Source organism: Metopolophium dirhodum, chromosome 1 (assembly GCF_019925205.1).
Source record: "Metopolophium dirhodum isolate CAU chromosome 1, ASM1992520v1, whole genome shotgun sequence".
Lineage (NCBI taxonomy): Eukaryota > Metazoa > Arthropoda > Insecta > Hemiptera > Aphididae > Metopolophium > Metopolophium dirhodum.
This window is the reverse complement of record NC_083560.1, coordinates 35651937-35672699: the sequence shown is the minus strand read 5'-3', so window position 1 is coordinate 35672699 and position 20763 is coordinate 35651937. Positions and strand designations below refer to the sequence as shown.

At 26.8% G+C, this 20763-nt stretch overlaps 2 protein-coding genes across 2 annotated transcripts; both read right to left on the bottom strand.

Moving 5' to 3' along the window:
• Positions 1-5805: 5805 nt before the first annotated feature.
• Positions 5806-19921, bottom strand: LOC132937238 (pre-mRNA 3'-end-processing factor FIP1-like). Its single transcript, XM_061004063.1, has 15 exons — positions 19798-19921; positions 19334-19671; positions 17173-17252; positions 14056-14223; positions 9660-9810; positions 9561-9600; positions 8662-9083; positions 7759-7885; positions 7422-7645; positions 7091-7233; positions 6915-7023; positions 6549-6626; positions 6322-6491; positions 6140-6196; positions 5806-6054 (listed from the first exon to the last, which is right to left on the bottom strand). The coding sequence occupies exons 1-15, from the start codon at positions 19919-19921 to the stop codon at positions 5910-5912; spliced, it is 2376 nt and encodes a 791-aa protein (XP_060860046.1). The 3' UTR covers positions 5806-5909.
• Positions 19922-19933: 12 nt separating this feature from the next.
• On the bottom strand, positions 19934-20485 carry LOC132950264 (zinc finger MYM-type protein 1-like). The gene has a single exon (XM_061021650.1). It carries the CDS (start codon positions 20483-20485, stop codon positions 19934-19936), a length of 552 nt encoding a protein of 183 aa, XP_060877633.1.
• Between the last annotated feature and the right edge of the window lie 278 nt (positions 20486-20763).

Genomic DNA, 20763 nt, shown 5'->3' with positions numbered 1-20763 from the left:
TACAACAATATAAGGAAATCGCTATATGAGAAATCGAGTGAATATCCAACGTTGTAAAAATTTGAAATTCAAACGCTCATAAAAATTTAATTTGACTTTCTAATAGACATTTTTTTTTTTTTGAAAAGGTAGACAAACTTATGAGGAATCTTGTATTACATTTTAAAACCTAAGATTTAAAAAGAAAAATTTTTACGAATTTTTAACTCAAAATAATTTGTTAATTTCTTTGATTTTTCCATATAGTTTGTCAATTTATGAACTTTGAATGCTTAGAAAAAAAAAACTGTGACTAAGGATTTTTAATATTTTTCATCTGCCTTCGACACAATATACTAGGAGCCTTCTATTAAATTTTCAAGCTTTTTTAGCCAACAAATAAAATTGTATTGATATCTTTAGAAAAAAAACTAAAATAAAAATGGAAAATTAAAATGTCCCTAAACAGTTCAAAATAAATCAAAATATTTTGAAAATGTTATAGTGTATAGAAAATGCAAATATAAACAACCAGTGAACATTTCAAGTATCTACGGTCATTTGTTTTAAAGTTACACCAAAAACCAAATTCAATTTTGTGTAAAAATTCCCGTTTTTCCTTAATTTTTCTTTTGTTTATCTTGTCGCTTGTCCAAAGTACCAACTAGATTCACTTTCCTATCAGAAAAGGTACTGTTGAAGAAAATCGAAGCATTTTTACTGCTCTAAAAGGTGTCTTCAAACAAAAAAATAAAAAAAAAACACACATCATTGTAAAATCAATACATTCATCGCTTCGCTCAGAATATAAAATAGGTACATAGTTAACATAATAATTTAAATATTATTATGCAGATAAAAATGCATAGGTCCATTTTTTATAGTTATGAATCAAAAATTTAAAAAGAGTTTCCACGGAAGTATTTCGTACTGTAACCAAACAATCTAAAAATTAAATAAACACAGTTTTTTTATAGGTAACTATTTATTTTAAGTTCAAATTTAGACAAAATTAGATATTTAAACAAAGAATAATGATTTTAGTTTTACTATTTAAAAATATTATTTGTGGTCACTTAAAACTTCTACAGTAGGTGCCTCTACTAATATATTATTATACACAAATAATATTAATAGAACTTACCGGTTAGTGTATTAATAATAACAATACAAATATAATATAAAATATCCTAAGCTGACAAACCGTCTCCGCTCAGAATCGTATTTCGTTTGCAATGATATTATATCATTTAATGCATATTTAATACCATCCATTTTAGTGACCCACTGGCCACATATAACTTACCTACTGGACAGTAGAATAACAGCCATTTATTCTCTTTAACTAACTAATATTAATTGTAATTTAAAATACTTAAAAAGGTAAATATCACTGTATATAATATTCAAATTGTTGAACTAAAGTTGCAAGTTTTCACTCATACTCATTCAGCCATTTGGTTTGATCAGGATTTATAAGAGGCATGAAAAATGTTAAAAGTAGACTTACTGTCCTAAAAAATGGTCATATTCTCTAAATATTTCAGAAATATCATCATGGCTTGTATTATAGAATTTTGTTTAATGGCATCATGACTATATTTAATATTTATTCAAATTGATTTTATTTAATACATACTATTCTAACTTAAATTATGTACCTATATAGATGACAAAGTTTTAAATTGTTGATATATAATATCATTGTATAAGAAAAACGATTCTGAGCGAAAACGGTCAGCCTATGATATTACTAAGTATATTTGATGATATTATTCTGAATAATGTAATTTATATATAACGTATTTACGTAGAAGCTTGTTTTCAATTTTCAATCCTTACCTATAAAATGTGAACATTTTATACATTATTAATTACAAAATAATTATTAAATTTTGTCAAAATTCAAACTTTAAATGCTTATAAAAAAAAATTGTGCCTATGTATTTTTAATATTTTTCAACTGCTATCGTAACAATATATCAGGAGCCTTGCAATAAATGTTCACGCTTTTTTACCAAACAAATAAAATATAATTTATATTTATAGAAAAAGAAAACACAAAAAATTGAAAAATTTTTAAAAAATATTTTTCAAACGTCATTGTAACAATATAGTAAGAGCCTTGTATTTAAATTTCAAGCTTTTTCACCTAACAAATAAAGTTTTATTGACATTCATAAAAAAAAAAAGACTAATAAAATTGGAAACAGAAAATGTTCCTAAACAGTTCAAAACAAATCAAAATATTTTGAAAATTTTATCGTGTATAAAAAATGCAAATATAAATAACCAGTGAAAATGTTATGTATATACGTTAATTTGTTTTAGAGTTACACCAAAAATCAAAATCGATTTTGTGGATAACCGATTTTGCGTATAAATTCCCGTTTTTTCTTAATTGTTATGTTGTTTTCTCCCAGCGCTCTTGAAAACTATTGGGTATTTTAAATTGTAACCTCTCCAATGCACCAACAATATTCACTTTCCCATCGAACGAGATACTGAAGTTGAAAATCGAAACATTATTTCGACTACGTATCGTGTACACAGGCATAAAAATAAAAAAATAAAAACAAAAAACAAAGAATAATAAACACACATCATTGTAAAATCAATACATTCATCGTTCCACTCGGAATCTAAAATTAAAACTAGAATATTTCTAAAATCTTACACATCTTTAGCATCAATTTTAATAGTATATTGTGTGGCAAGGGTGGGGAGTGAGCTATTTCAGTCGCGGGAAACGTGTGAGGCACGAGCTGTAGGCAAGGGCCGCATTTCACCCTATACTGAAATTGCCTTCCCGCACGAGCCACACATACTATTTTTTGTCACGCCTCTGCGTTCATTGATCGCGCCATCACGACAAAGGTAATTCAGGCTAGGATCTATGCAACAACCAGACTATTCTACGAAAACAATACTTCATGAAAGAAACGATTTGGTTTTATTTATTTTAAGCGTCATGCATGGAGGTAATAATATGAATATAAGATGTAACCAAAAGTTTATGTTTTGTAAGGACCGTGCTATAGATTTCAGTACAAATAATAATTATTATATTAAAATAAAATAAGAATAAAAAAATGTAATCAAGGCGAAGGTAATGCATTATGCGGGGAACTATGCAACAACCAAATTATTATACAAAAACAATATTTCATGAAAAAAACGATTTTATTTTATTTATTCTTAGCGGCATGCATGGATGTTATAATATGAATACAAGATGTATCCAAAAGTTTATGCTTTGTAAGGACCGTGGTATAGAATATAGATTTCAGTATAAATAATAATTATTATAGGTATTAAAATAAAATAAGAATTAAAAAATATAATCACGACAAAGGAGAGATCTATGTAACATCAAAATTATTATACGAAAACAATTTCATGAAAGAAAAATGTTTACGCGTCATGCAAGGAGGTTATAATATAAATATAAGATGTAACTAAAAAGTTTATGTTTTATGAGGATCGTAGTATAGATTTTAGTGTCTGTTTGTTCAGGGAATACGCGTGATATCTGAGGTCAGTACTCTTGAGGATTCCCACTTTACCGCCCGCTAGACGGAAAAACGTCGCTTTCCAACGCTTCAACCGTCATCATCAAAAACTAAACTTTCGGTGCAGGTGTGATAAAAAAAAAATTTGTTAGTTATTTTACATGTTACAGATGTATTACTATTCTTGTATGCTTACCTGAATTGTTTTCTAGATAATCTTATTACAAACTACAAAATACAGATGGTGTAAATTTATGTACGGTTTAGAATGGCATTTAAAATAGAATACGGTGTTTGCTGGACAAACAGTTTCAGGCAATGCTTATTTAGCTGCTCTAACTGTGGCATCTTCTACAATACCTTTAGTACTACTTACTGGGATCATAATTAAATATGTTGACAACAAGTTATTGCTATGTATGTATTTGGTTTCAGTTTTTATAGAAACATAATTTTGAATACTTAAGTAGGTAGGTAGAAATATAGACTGGTGGTTGGTTTATTGAATTAAGATTTGATGTTATTATTAAAAAAAATTTGTGTGGGTTCTAGTGGGTCAAGATTGATAACTATAATTTGTAATAGTTATATTGTGTATGGAATGGATAGGCCATACACAAACATTTTAATTACCTATTTATATAAGGTATTTAAAAAATAAGTTCATCTATTTTTTTGTTTAATTTTATGAAATTAAAAATTATTATTTGTTTATAGTGGAGTTCCAGCTATATTCAAGTAACTGGTCCCAACAACCCATAATGATCTACAAGCAGAACTAATGTGTTGCGTTTTCAAAGGATTTACTTCATTAACAGAACCATTATATTTTGTACTATTGTTGAACTATTTCCCAGTAATGTGAGGTAATAGTTAAAATATTTGGACAATAGTTTTAGATTTATCATATTATATTATTGGATGTATTTTTGTATTCAGGGTAGTGGCATTTTCAATAAATCAATTAGGTGGTATATTTTGAATAATTGTTTTTGGTATATTGATAGATATACGTTGTCTTATGAAATTTTATGCCTTAACCTTATTAGTATTAAGTGAGTACAATAATCTATATATGTAATTATAAAATTTTAGTTTTATTTGGTGGCTTAGTTAGCGCTTTTATTTTATTTAAAAAATATATTTTAATGCATCTAATATGGTATTAATAAAAATTAAGTAGAAATGTAGACACTGTAACACAATTGTAAATATTTATTAACTTGCTATTTATACTTGATGCACAGTATTTTAATGTTAGTTAAAACTACTTAGTATAGGTTGTGAATTAGTTGAAAATTAATTTAAACTTTTATTAAGAAAAGCTCTCTGCCAGTTAATATTTTTTTATTTACATGAGAAAGTTTTTATTTTACATTTACTAAAATAACAGTGTTTTTATAATACTTAAGATATAACACTTTTTATTTTTAAAATTTCATTACTTTAGAAATTTAAAAAAATTTAAAGTTAATTTTTAGCATTTTGATGGTTTGATAGTGGACTAAATTCACAGCGCACGGCAAGTAACCTGATAATTATAGTTAATTAATATTACTTAGTGAAAGCGGAATCTTATTTCTTCCTTATTTGTTCCTACAAGTATCATCCTTATTTTATAATTTTTTTATTGTATTTATATCATTTGTATCTTTTTTTTCAGTTCATTTATTGCAGTGGCATTTTTACCCAAACTAAAGATTAGTTGTCATTAGAACATATTTACTTCTTAAATATCTATATTTCCAATTTTTGATTTAATTTAAAATAAATTTTTATTGCAATTATTGTTTTGGACTTTTTTAAAAATCAATTTATACTATAATATACTAAATATTAAAAAGAAAACAAATTCACAAAAAGTTTACTTTTAACTCTACGTATTTTGACAACCATACTTAGTCTGTTATTCAACACAATTGACCAAAATAAGTTGCAAATTCATATTAAATTAACATTAGTGTTCTGGAGTCATGACATATTATTGTCATTATTTATTTACCATGGAAAACTAAATGTCAATATTTGGTAATGAATATAATATAATATAATACTAATATGTATATTTTAAAGCTATTTCAATTAATTGTATGTTATACAAACAGTTAAACATTGAAAAAAAATTAAATATATAGTTTAAATTTTTGACATAACAACAAAAGTTACATTGTTTAGTAATTTACGTTTGCTTATAGTAATAATATTAATAGTAATAGTTGTAATAATCAAAGGGGAAATTTTCAATTCCATTTATTGATAAACTATTTGTTGTCTACTTCATGTAACATTAGTTCAATATAAAATTAGTTGCAATAACCATTAAATTACCATTTACCATTAGTAATCCAATGAAATGAAGAGTACTATATTAATAAAAATAAAAATTGTTTAAAATATGTACACCATGACAACAGAAAATCATTCACTATTATCATTTTCCTTGTTCTTCTCAGACTTCTTATTCTTCTTTTTGTGACAACGTCTAGACCCACTTCTACTATGAGACTTGTGTTTCTTAGAACGCTTTTTGTGACTATGACTTCCAGAGCGATGACGATGAGACCTGATAAAAAAATGTATGTTGCTCTAACTGTCCCAAATTTTAGAAAAGCTTATCAAAACTAATTAAATAATACAATTGGAATTACTTGTGTTTATATTCTCTCTCTTCTTTATTACTTGTTTCTTGACTTTCAACACTATCACTGTTAATGTGTTAAAATAAATAAAGAGAATTTTATTTTAAATAAAACAAAGGTACTTTAAACAATATTAAGTTTAATATCTACATTATTATTGGTAATAATATCAAAAATAAATTAAAACTAACCTTTCTCTATGTCTGCTATGTTTCCTGTTCCTGTCCCTATCACGTTCACGATCCCTCTCTCGATCTCTTTCACAGGATCGATTGTGACTCTCACAATCTTGTTCATATACCCTTTCTTCTGGTTCTTTTTTAACTCTTGGTGCATAATATTCTTTATCTCTTTCCAAATCCTACAAAAACACTTTTTTAAACTTGCTATAAATTTACAAAGCTATAAATTATTTTACTGGTCTTGCTTCGCTGTATGAATCTCCATTTGACAGAGTTGGAATGTTCTCTATACTTTTTACGTTTAAGTTCCAGCTCTAATTTATAAACAAATCAGTATTAAAGTTAAATCATAGGTATATTAATATTAATATATTATTTCAAAAAAACGCATAATCAGGTGTTAATAGTAGATTTTATGGTGTAGTGCACAGAAGATATCAATCCGTTTTTTCATTACTAAATTCAGTAATGGCAGCAACTGATAACTCTTTAAAGCTTAACAGATTATACATAATTTAATATTTTACCTACTTAGCTGTCCTATGTATTGAACGTAAAATTAATAATAGTTAAAAGAAAATTAATTAAAAATAATTAGTTACTTGATTCCATTGCATATCTTGAGTAGGTTCGAATGTATTATAGTATGGATCTGGTTCGTGAGGATAGTATTCTGGTTCATAAGGCACATTAATTTGTGAAAGACCAAATCTTAATCATATTTTTAAATATTATATTAGCTAATGTACATTTGATTATTTTGTAAGTTTATATTTACCCAGGAGGCGGTATAGAATTTATAGAATTTTGAACTATTGGTGGAGGTACATCAAAATTTGTTGGAATTATTGGAGGGGGTACTGATAAATCAGGAATTGAAAAATGTTTACAACTGTATTCTTTTCTCTCGGCTGTCATAACCTAAATATATAATTTAATAATATTAGATATTTTAATAAATATTTTAATAATAGTAAGAAACTTATGGTAAGCTAAGTTTTGTACCATTATTAAATTTATCAATAAAAAAGTGTTGAACAAAGATTTAATGTTAAATTAAAGAAGTATGTGAAATGTGAATCTTTGGTATCACACTGTGCAATAGATACCTCAATAGTGTTTTCCTTAGGTGGAACATTTGGTTTTTGAAATGTTTTACTAGATTTAACATCCAAAGTAGAAATCATATTATTATTTGTAGCACTTATAGAAACTTGTTGATTATGCATAGCCAGTGTTGACATTTTAATTGATGATTCATTACCACACATTTTCCTTTGGCGTTCACAATATGCCGACCACGTGTATTCATTAAATCCATAGTTAAAATAATCTTAAAATATATAAAAATAAATACTTAGTTTTAACCAGACCTAAACTCATAAAGCAATATTACTATAATAAAGTAAACATTTTCCAAAGTTTTACAAAATAATAGTATTTTACCTGTGGTATCTGCACCTGGCTTCAACCATGGTTTTTCTTCAGTAGTTTCAATAGAAGACTCATGAGCAGAAATACCATTTATGGTGTCCATACTTTCAAAATCATCGACATTAAATTTTCCTTGATGCTAATATGTATATTGTTATACACAAATAAAACAAACAGTTAGAATACTTAATAATAATTATATTAATTACTTTAAAATAATTTCAGAAAATTAGAAATACAAATTTAAGAAATGTATTGAATGAATAATAAAAGTTAAAGTTCAGAATGTATTATTAAAACATTACCCTTTGATCATAAAATGCAAGAGTAAAAATGATTTATAAGTTATTGGCACTCATTTAAAAATTAATAAACCGTATACATTTTACGATAAATATGATTTTGTTTGTCTAACATGTTGCATACAACTGTCACGCAGTCACAAAATTATTGTTTCAATAAGTTTTATGCAGCAAACTGACATAGCATATTATGCCCAGATAACCGCAAATGTTATTAGTATTTTATTCGAAACCAGAATAATTCTTTTTGCACTATTGTAAGATTTTCTATAATTACACTATTGCATAGTGATAAAAACTATAATTTGTTATAATGTTACAACATGTTAAAGATAAGCCACAACATCTTGGTTATTGGCATACATAGTTTACAAGGTTTTAATTTTTTTTAATTAACTATAATATTATATGCATATAACTATTAGTTAGTATACTTAAATTCAATGATCTGATTTGTTTCTAACTATGAGTAATTTATTCCACCAAATTAATAAAATATTAATGGATTGGTATAAGCAACATTTTTTTAATAGCAACTTCATTATCTAACTTTTGACAAAATCTCTGACGTTAATGTTACTATATAAATATAAAATCAATTTTTCTTGCTTACTTTAATTCCAGATGACATTCCAGGAATATTTGTTAATTTTAATAAGTTATTTAGTTTTAAATGTATTCCAGCAGTCGAAGGGCTTGCATTATTTTGCCGCGAAAGTGATACCATATTATAATTATTCATTGAAGACATTGTAAAATTTCCAGCTACCATAACAATGTCATCATCACTATCTTCTTCACTATCTTCGGATACTATTTGTCTATCTTCATTATTCTCTTCAGCTACTTTTTCAGGAACATTAATGTCCATTTCAGTTACAGTCTCTACTAGGTTAGTTTTAAGTGAATGTTCTGAACGTTTAACCAGTACCTCAGCTTGGATTCCTGGCCCTCCTAAAAATGTTTGTGGACTTTCAGGTCGATGAGGATGCTTATCATCTAATTCTTTTACAGTAGGTGGGACATCTATACTTCCTTTAATAAAATTACCAAAAAATAAATTCAAATTCAACAGATCATTCATATTTTACATTAAAAAAATATTAATCAATGTAAGTATTTGATTGTAAATTATAGATTCTAATCAAAAATGACTAGTTTAAAAATTCTAACAAAAACTATTGTAGTAAAATCAACGTTAAAATTAGGTAGGTACCTAGTTAATTTCTTGGTAAGATAAAATATCAAGAATTGTACCTTTTACCAATAATTCTAGCTTAAAAAGGTATGAAGTTGTTATACAAGATATCAGTATTCATTTTTAAAAAGTAAATTTTAGTTATTTCATATACTAATACAAATTAACTATATTAATCAAAAAATTTTAAAAATATTTTTTTAATGCTCTTTTATTACTACAAATCTCAAATAAATTAATTAAATATTAATTTAATAAATTATACAATCCAAATATAAAATTACTAGACTAAAGGTTAAAGTTTTAAATGTTACCGGGTCCAGGATTGGCCAAGAACGCCAGAAGACGTGCTTCCTACAAGTAAAAAAAAATTAAAAGATGATGTTTGATTAATAATCATTCTATAATAGTACCTCATCTTCTAAAACACCAACTGGTTCAACTGGTTTAATATCTTCGACCAATGCACCGTTAGGGTCAAGATTTGAATTTGAGTCCTCATACAACCACTGGTCATCATCACAGCTGTCAGCCATGGTCACCTCAGTATTTACACTTACCAAACTATATTTTATAATAAATACATTTCAAATCATTTTATTAATTATATTGTTTTTACAATTATATATTCCACAACATATAGAAATCATCGAAAGTTTTTACATTATTTAATATTAATTGCTTATGCAAAATGTATACTTGAGTTTCGAGAGTTAAACCTTCAATTATTAGATATTTTATAGGTCTATCGTCTAAGAAGTATGGACTAAACTCACTAAGGTATTAAACAATAAACACAAATTATTTTATCCTGATTTTAATGTGGCAATGTTCTTATCATCAGATTCAAAAGAAATGCTTGTCAAAGAGGTTATAGTTAAATTATTGAAGTAATAATAATTTTGATGTTACATAGATCTCTCCTTTGTCGTGATTATATTTTTTAATTCTTATTTTATTTTAATACCTATAATAATTATTATTTATACTGAAATCTATATTCTATACCACGGTCCTTACAAAGCATAAACTTTTGGATACATCTTGTATTCATATTATAACATCCATGCATGCCGCTAAGAATAAATAAAATAAAATCGTTTTTTTCATGAAATATTGTTTTTGTATAATAATTTGGTTGTTGCATAGTTCCCCGCATAATGCATTACCTTCGCCTTGATTACATTTTTTTATTCTTATTTTATTTTAATATAATAATTATTATTTGTACTGAAATCTATAGCACGGTCCTTACAAAACATAAACTTTTGGTTACATCTTATATTCATATTATTACCTCCATGCATGACGCTTAAAATAAATAAAACCAAATCGTTTCTTTCATGAAGTATTGTTTTCGTAGAATAGTCTGGTTGTTGCATAGATCCTAGCCTGAATTACCTTTGTCGTGATGGCGCGATCAATGAACGCAGAGGCGTGACAAAAAATAGTATGTGTGGCTCGTGCGGGAAGGCAATTTCAGTATAGGGTGAAATGCGGCCCTTGCCTACAGCTCGTGCCTCACACGTTTCCCGCGACTGAAATAGCTCACTCCCCACCCTTGCCACACAATATACTATTAAAATTGATGCTAAAGATGTGTAAGATTTTAGAAATATTCTAGTTTTAATTTTAGATTCCGAGTGGAACGATGAATGTATTGATTTTACAATGATGTGTGTTTATTATTCTTTGTTTTTTGTTTTTATTTTTTTATTTTTATGCCTGTGTACACGATACGTAGTCGAAATAATGTTTCGATTTTCAACTTCAGTATCTCGTTCGATGGGAAAGTGAATATTGTTGGTGCATTGGAGAGGTTACAATTTAAAATACCCAATAGTTTTCAAGAGCGCTGGGAGAAAACAACATAACAATTAAGAAAAAACGGGAATTTATACGCAAAATCGGTTATCCACAAAATCGATTTTGATTTTTGGTGTAACTCTAAAACAAATTAACGTATATACATAACATTTTCACTGGTTATTTATATTTGCATTTTTTATACACGATAAAATTTTCAAAATATTTTGATTTGTTTTGAACTGTTTAGGAACATTTTCTGTTTCCAATTTTATTAGTCTTTTTTTTTTTATGAATGTCAATAAAACTTTATTTGTTAGGTGAAAAAGCTTGAAATTTAAATACAAGGCTCTTACTATATTGTTACAATGACGTTTGAAAAATATTTTTTAAAAATTTTTCAATTTTTTGTGTTTTCTTTTTCTATAAATATAAATTATATTTTATTTGTTTGGTAAAAAAGCGTGAACATTTATTGCAAGGCTCCTGATATATTGTTACGATAGCAGTTGAAAAATATTAAAAATACATAGGCACAATTTTTTTTTATAAGCATTTAAAGTTTGAATTTTGACAAAATTTAATAATTATTTTGTAATTAATAATGTATAAAATGTTCACATTTTATAGGTAAGGATTGAAAATTGAAAACAAGCTTCTACGTAAATACGTTATATATAAATTACATTATTCAGAATAATATCATCAAATATACTTAGTAATATCATAGGCTGACCGTTTTCGCTCAGAATCGTTTTTCTTATACAATGATATTATATATCAACAATTTAAAACTTTGTCATCTATATAGGTACATAATTTAAGTTAGAATAGTATGTATTAAATAAAATCAATTTGAATAAATATTAAATATAGTCATGATGCCATTAAACAAAATTCTATAATACAAGCCATGATGATATTTCTGAAATATTTAGAGAATATGACCATTTTTTAGGACAGTAAGTCTACTTTTAACATTTTTCATGCCTCTTATAAATCCTGATCAAACCAAATGGCTGAATGAGTATGAGTGAAAACTTGCAACTTTAGTTCAACAATTTGAATATTATATACAGTGATATTTACCTTTTTAAGTATTTTAAATTACAATTAATATTAGTTAGTTAAAGAGAATAAATGGCTGTTATTCTACTGTCCAGTAGGTAAGTTATATGTGGCCAGTGGGTCACTAAAATGGATGGTATTAAATATGCATTAAATGATATAATATCATTGCAAACGAAATACGATTCTGAGCGGAGACGGTTTGTCAGCTTAGGATATTTTATATTATATTTGTATTGTTATTATTAATACACTAACCGGTAAGTTCTATTAATATTATTTGTGTATAATAATATATTAGTAGAGGCACCTACTGTAGAAGTTTTAAGTGACCACAAATAATATTTTTAAATAGTAAAACTAAAATCATTATTCTTTGTTTAAATATCTAATTTTGTCTAAATTTGAACTTAAAATAAATAGTTACCTATAAAAAAACTGTGTTTATTTAATTTTTAGATTGTTTGGTTACAGTACGAAATACTTCCGTGGAAACTCTTTTTAAATTTTTGATTCATAACTATAAAAAATGGACCTATGCATTTTTATCTGCATAATAATATTTAAATTATTATGTTAACTATGTACCTATTTTATATTCTGAGCGAAGCGATGAATGTATTGATTTTACAATGATGTGTGTTTTTTTTTTATTTTTTTGTTTGAAGACACCTTTTAGAGCAGTAAAAATGCTTCGATTTTCTTCAACAGTACCTTTTCTGATAGGAAAGTGAATCTAGTTGGTACTTTGGACAAGCGACAAGATAAACAAAAGAAAAATTAAGGAAAAACGGGAATTTTTACACAAAATTGAATTTGGTTTTTGGTGTAACTTTAAAACAAATGACCGTAGATACTTGAAATGTTCACTGGTTGTTTATATTTGCATTTTCTATACACTATAACATTTTCAAAATATTTTGATTTATTTTGAACTGTTTAGGGACATTTTAATTTTCCATTTTTATTTTAGTTTTTTTTCTAAAGATATCAATACAATTTTATTTGTTGGCTAAAAAAGCTTGAAAATTTAATAGAAGGCTCCTAGTATATTGTGTCGAAGGCAGATGAAAAATATTAAAAATCCTTAGTCACAGTTTTTTTTTTCTAAGCATTCAAAGTTCATAAATTGACAAACTATATGGAAAAATCAAAGAAATTAACAAATTATTTTGAGTTAAAAATTCGTAAAAATTTTTCTTTTTAAATCTTAGGTTTTAAAATGTAATACAAGATTCCTCATAAGTTTGTCTACCTTTTCAAAAAAAAAAAAAATGTCTATTAGAAAGTCAAATTAAATTTTTATGAGCGTTTGAATTTCAAATTTTTACAACGTTGGATATTCACTCGATTTCTCATATAGCGATTTCCTTATATTGTTGTAATTCAAAAACGAACGAATTTAGATACTTGAAGATTTCACTGAATGTTTATATTAGCATTTTCTATACACCATACAATTTTGAAAATATTTTGAATCTTTTTGATCTGTTTACGGACATTTTCAGTTTTCAATTATTATAGTTTTTTTTTCAATAAATATCAATTAAGTTTTATCTGTTGGGCCAAAAAGTGTAAAAATTTAATACAAGGCTCTTGATATTTTAATACAATATCAGTTGAAAAATTTTAAAAATTAATATGCACAATTTTTTTTTATAAGCATTTAAAGATCGAATTTTGACAACATTTATCAAATTTATAATTTAACAATTATTTTGTAGTTAAAAATTTGTAAAATGTTCAACTTTTATAGCTAAAGATTGTAAATTGAACACAAGGCTCTTAGGCTCCGCGTAAATAGGTTATATATAAATTACTTTATTCACAATAATATCATCAATATACTTGGTAATATCATAGGCTGACTGACGGTTTTCGCTCAGAATCCTTTTTCTCATACAATGATATTCTATCATTGAATTCAAATTTAACACAATTTCATGAGATATTCTTTCGCTTTCAATAACATCAATATTTCTTTCAAAAACAACATTTAAATCGGGCATAATTGAGTTACTCAACACAATTCCTGAATCATTACCATCATCATTTGGTGGAACATTTATTTCAACACTCAAATCGGGTAAAATAGTGTTTGAGCTATAATTATAATTCAATTTTTAACTTTTTAAAATAATAAGACTTAGGTACCTAGAAGTAAAACTTCAAAACTAAAATAAAAAAAAGGTGACAAGTATACCTATACTTATACCTATATAATAATATTATTTTGTACGAAAACTGTGTCTGAATGGAGACGGTTTATCAGCCTAGGTTTAAATTTAGTTGTAACCACATCAGCGGAAATCTGTGAAAAAAATCGGTTGGAATGAAAAAATATCAGTGCCTATCAAATAACATTTTTAAATTACAAAAATATAGCTAAAATCGTTATTCTTGGTTTTAATAATAATAATTCGTACAAATCTAAACTTAAAATAACTGTAAAAATAGCTGTGCATATATATTTTTTAGATTTTTTTTACTGTATGAACCATGGAATCTAGTTTAAGATCTTTTTTTAAAGTTATTTAAATTTGTATTCTCTTTACAAAGTATATATTTTTCAAAATATTTCGTTTATTTATAAACTATTAATATAGATATTTTGAAGTATTCGATTTTTTTTTATAAATGTTTATGAACAGTCAATGTACTTGAAAGTTTACTAGGTACGGTTCACAAATCCACATAAGTTGTTCTGACTTAAATTAAAATATATATAAAATAAATATTTGCACATTTTTTTATATACATTTGAAGTATATATTTTAACTGAATTATTGACAATGAGATTTTCATAATATTTTTATATTATTTTAACCTGCAGTATGCAATCAACAACCTGTCCTAATTTAAAAATAAAAGATATAAAAAGGTAAATATACCCAATATAAAATATCTTAGGCTGACAGATCGTCGCCGTCAGTGCACATTTTCCACATTTTCCTGGGGCCTGGGGGGTACTAAAAACAAAATTATTTATTTTCAAGGTATTATTTGTATGAAAACAAGAGTGTCTACTGGTAATAATTATAATAAGTAAATATAGTTATATATATTGACATCTGTAGTGGCGGAGGTGTTAATCCACCCCAACAGAATTGTTTTTTGTAAAGGATAAAAGAATTATTTTGATTTAATTATTGAATGGGTAGAGCCCAAAATATTATTATTTTATTTTAATTTACTATAAACGTTTAAACAGACAAATTAAGTATTTAAATTTCTAATATAATTTATATTAATAGGTACTTATTTATTTTTTGTATCGTCGTAGTACCTTAGAATTTGAGATTTTTTTTTTAGATGACCGTTTCCGTTTTAGATTATTTTCTTTATTTGCCATTGTCAAAAAAATGGAAAATAATTATTTAAAACACAAAATTCACAATAAGAATTTGAATACGATGACACAGAAATCCCGAAGAAATGATCACATATTCAGGAGGAATGGTTGTGACGGTTGTGTAATGTTTCATAAGTAAATTAAAAATAAAATGAATGTTTATTTTTGTACAAATTATTGAAAATATAACTATACTATAATTAGTCTCATATTATGACTTTCGCTATCATAATTCGTAATGAGTCTAGGGATAGGGACTTCTAGGAGTTCAATAATCATTCAAAACATAGTTGAGTATTATAGAAATTTGTTTCATAGCAATACGAGTTTATAATCATAATGTATTGCTGCATATTTTACATATCTGATCATATTTAATTTATAAGTGCATATTTGACCATTTTTGATATAGAGATATATTTTTTACCAGCAATATACCATTATAATTTATAACTAAATTCTGTAGGAAAACACAGATTTTTTTGTAGGTAATATATACTTGAATTACTACAAATAATGCATACTTTGAACTTTTGAAGTAGGTACCTAGTACCTATCATCTGAAAATATTATTATGTCCGTAATACATAATAATAATAATAATAATAATATTATTAAAATAATAATACGATCTACCAACTCTAATGGTAGATCGTATGTGGAATGCTGTCAATCATCAATGCCGATTATTAAAATAAAAATAAAAATAATTCTTATTACATTATACCGAGGTTATTAGCTTATAATGATATTGTCTATATTAGTTCATTCTATTCCTGGAAACGTCCGATAACCATCGACAGACCGTCACCGCGCGATCGTCGTATCGGAAATTCAGTTTTTGGAGTAGTGGTGGAAAATTGCGGCCGATGTCGCAGCGGCAGGCAGGTGGCAGCACATTACGGCAATGAAAATTAATTCGAACAACATAAACATGTTTACGGAAAACAAACAAAACAGCATTAAAAAGTGATTTTCGAGAAAAAATACCTATTATGAAATTTATAGACAATTTCAGAGACAACCTCATATGGGTTTTGTTCTATTTTAAATATACAGCTCGTTATAAACGGCACAAAAACCTATTTTTTTACATTTTTTAATCAACTGTTACTTTTTTAATAATTCATATTTCAAAAAACGCATATGAGGTTGTCTCCTAAATATTGTTCTCTATAAATTTCATAATAGGTATTTTAGCTCTAAAACTATTTGTTAATAGCGTTTCGTTTGTTTTTCGTAGACCTGTTTTTACCACTAAATATTACGGATATCACGTCCTACGGTACTACAGTTTTTAGGTGAGTCAAATTTGGTGTAAAATACAAACGATGCTACAGATTTTAAATAGTACAATATAAATAAACATAGTAAAAATGTATGTATTTAATTAAGGTCTGGAAATTAAATTGTATGATTATATACTATTTGAAACAACTTATATAGGTAGGTTTAATTATGAGTATTATATGAAATAAACTATTTAATACATAATAAATAAATTACTCGAATAGACAATAGTAACATAACTAACGTATAGTATGTTGTGCTTAATATATTACAGTTCAAGTTTTTATTTTGACCTTTCCAATGCATTTTATTTGAAGAAAAAAAATCATGCTGCAAACGAACTGCAACGAAATAATATTATTACGTAAATTCCTCGTATTATTTTCGTTTATATATAAGTAAGATAATACCTATAGCGATAAACATAAACAATCGCCGTGGCGTCGATGTTGCCTTCAATTATTTCTTGGGAAAAACAACCATTACTTTGCTAAAAATAAACGAAAATAAAATCCGAATATAACGTTGAAAAATAGACACTGAATAACCACGAATAAAAGTAGAAGCATTGCTCTGATTACCGAGTAAATTATAAAGCCATAAACATGCCTATACAAATTGTCGACTACCCGTCGACCGCGGCATTGAACGTGTTGATGGTATGGTAGGCCACGTGTACATTTATTTGACACAACATAAATTTTTAAAATATTAACTAGAAAAGGCCTAGTAAGTAACAAACAAAAAAACAAAATTATAAAAAAAAGAAGTTTTTGCAAATTATCAATTACAATTTGTTGGACAGTATAAAAATATTTGCATATACATGTATGGAGAATTAGTCGTGTACAAAAAAATGTACACATGGCAGTCAACCTGTTAATTGGTTGAGGTAATGTATTAAGATATGACTATACTATATGGGTAGGTTTTGAGCCCATGTCAAACGATTATGTGGTTAAATATTAAATATATAATAAAATATTTCAGTTTTTAGGTGAGTCAAATTATGTATATTAATAGACAAATTATAACTTATTATGTATTTAATTAAATTCTGGCAGTTAAATTGTATTATGATATGACTATACTATTAAACTATTTAATAATTAATATTTAATTAATACTATTTTATTATCTACACATTTATTGAGTGACCCACCTATATTATTTAACAAGGGCTGGATTATATGGTTCTTTACTTGAATAGACAATAGTACAATATAACTTTATAGTACCCACTTAATTCATTACAGTTTTAAGGTGACTTGATTGGTCGAGGAAATTAAAAATTATAATGCTGCAGATACCATGTAATACAATATTAATAAACAAATAGATCTTCATATATTTCAGTAAAATCTGGAAGTTAAATTGTATAATGATATGCCTGTACTGTTTGATATTGCTTATGTATAGGTACGTTTAGTAAATATTGTTTTTAAATAAGTAATTGATAAACAACAATAATTAATTTAGCGGCGTCAAGTCGTTATTACTATATACAGGCTTGAATATATGCGTCGGAGGGTTAGATTCTTTTGAGCATTACGGTTTAAGAGTCATAGATTTGACATCCGTTTTCAACTCGATAGGTAGGTAGGTTTAGGTGTATGTGCGGATGACTTGCGGGTCGTGGTTTCGATGCCGGCCGCCGGGATTGTCGTTAATTTGCGGCGGCCGTGATAATCCGTATTTTTTTCCGTTATTTACCTTTTGCTATCACTTCCACCTATATTATTCGTAATTAACGAAAATTTTAATATTTTTTTCAAAATTTGAGTTTTACCTCCTTTTTGGACTCCGTACAGTTCCGTTGAAACCTTATTCGCGTTCCCTCCTCGATGTATAGGCCGCTCGCGGCCGCGCTTCGTTCACGACGAGTCCCGGGGGCCGATTGATATCGTGGAGAGCTCCGCCGTCGTGTCGCTATTACTATCTTATACAGGCTTGAATATATGCGCCCGAAATGTTTTGAATTTATTACTTAATATTGTCATAGGCGTGCGCAGACTTCAACTTCCGGTCGAGTCTGGATACAAATTAGTGCCCCAATACTTATACTGTGCCCCTAATTTTTTTCTAACACTCCTTCATAGTAGATTCTGTTGTAAAATAAAAACAATGTAGTATTTATATCTATACATAGAATCAAGTATTTTACTGCTAATTTTTGGATATATATTTTAAGAGTACATATTTTACAAAGTAAAACTTTGAATTCTTTAACATCAAATGATATAAATACAATTAATAGTTATGTATAAAAAGAACAAAACACATTACCCAACATTTAAAAAAAAGCTTGGTTTAATAAACAAATATTCTTTATAGGTACTAAATTAATACATAAAGCATATATAATGTATACATGTGTAATTATGTATAATTTAAAAACAATTATAAATGAATTCTCCTATTTCCCATCATTTTGAATTCGTCAATCACCATGTCAATGTTAATACTAGATGTTAATTCTGATTCAGTAAACATTAATAATAAACTATTAAGTCGGTCTTGTTGCATAGTACTCCTTAATTTATTTTTTACTATTGTTAGTTTTGAAAATACCCGTTCGCAGGAACAACTTGTAACTGGTATTATACTGAATAATTTCAGTACGGTGAAAAATCCATTAAATGATTTTATGTAATTATTTGTTTTCATATAATCAAGCCATGCATGAATAGATTCATTATTAGTATTAGTATCTGGTTTACCATCAGTAGCTGGTAAATATTTTAATAGTTTTATCTCAGATTGTAATTTCTCTACCGGGACATTTGCAAAATTTGATAATATTGAAATCATTACAGGCGTAGTGTCTAGACGAATCATACTTGCTACAGCTTGAACTAATTGCACAATTTCTTGGTTAAACCTCGAGTTGATGCCAGAAATGAGTTCATCTAACAATTGGTTGTACACAGTTATTTTAAGTTCATTTTTTTTTGTTTTATAAAAAAATTGATTATTTGATGTTTTGTCTATTCGAGTTGACACTTTTCTATTTATTACTTCTGGTACTTGTACACCATTTTTATGACAAAGTTCTACTGACTGTTGATAAATATTTATAAACTCTTCATCACTATTCCTCATAGCCATCAAGTTTTGTACTAAAGATTGTACACTGTTTACTGCTAGTACAAGATCCATGTTTGGCGACTGTTATAAAGAACTTGTCTTTAATATTATATTTAATATAGGATTCAATAAATACAGCCCAAAAATAAAGTCAAAACTTTTTAATTGATACTTCAAACCCATTCCTTTTGCACACATTTCTGGAACACTACTACTTTCACAAATTTCTTCTATGGCTAAAAGCAAAACTTCATAGTTATTAAGCACTGATTTGACTGCTTCTGCTCGACACGCCCAGCGAGTAATAGAACACGACTTTAATGTAAGTAACTTAATTCCTACATCTTTGGATATTTTTTCTAAAATTGCATGCCTCATTGCACTACTTTCAATAAAATTGTAGGTAAATTGTATAGTTCCAAAAAAATTGAATACTAATTTATTTCTTTTGGAATTTTTTGATTTATCACATACTGAATCAACAAGTGCTAAGTTTAGACAGTGAGCATAACAGTGAATATATTTAATATTTGAATTTTGTTCTTTACATTTTGTCTGCACGCCTCCTATTTTACCAGCCATAGTTGAAGCACCATCAAAGCAAACTGATAAAACTGAATGCCAATCTTTTCCCATAAGTATCAATACATCATGAAGACAGTCAAAAATAGCCTGAGCTGTAACAGATTGCATTCGTTTCAATGTAATATAAGTTTCAACTGGTCTATTTTTTTTTTTCATCAAAATATCGAAAAACAATTGACAATTGTTCAAAATGTCCAACATCTGTAGTCTCATCAGCCATTATTGATATGAACGAATTTTGTATGTTGTTTTTTATATTTCGTAAAATAACATTTTTAATTGATGTTATTAAATCATTCTGTATTCTGTTACTTGTGTACAAAGCATTT

What these genes read in the sequence shown, in the direction of transcription:
- LOC132950264 (XM_061021650.1), bottom strand. Translation starts at nt 20,485, where the DNA reads ATGGGAAAAGATTGGCATTCAGTTTTATCAGTTTGCTTTGATGGTGCT.
- LOC132937238 (XM_061004063.1), bottom strand. Translation starts at nt 19,921, where the DNA reads ATGGATCTTGTACTAGCAGTAAACAGTGTACAATCTTTAGTACAAAAC. An exon ending in AATTCTATACCGCCTCCTGG is followed by an intron (nt 7,024 to 7,090) that starts GTAAATATAAAC and finishes AATATGATTAAG; the next exon opens with ATTTGGTCTTTCACAAATTA. An exon ending in CATACAGCGAAGCAAGACCA is followed by an intron (nt 6,492 to 6,548) that starts GTAAAATAATTT and finishes GTGTTTTTGTAG; the next exon opens with GATTTGGAAAGAGATAAAGA.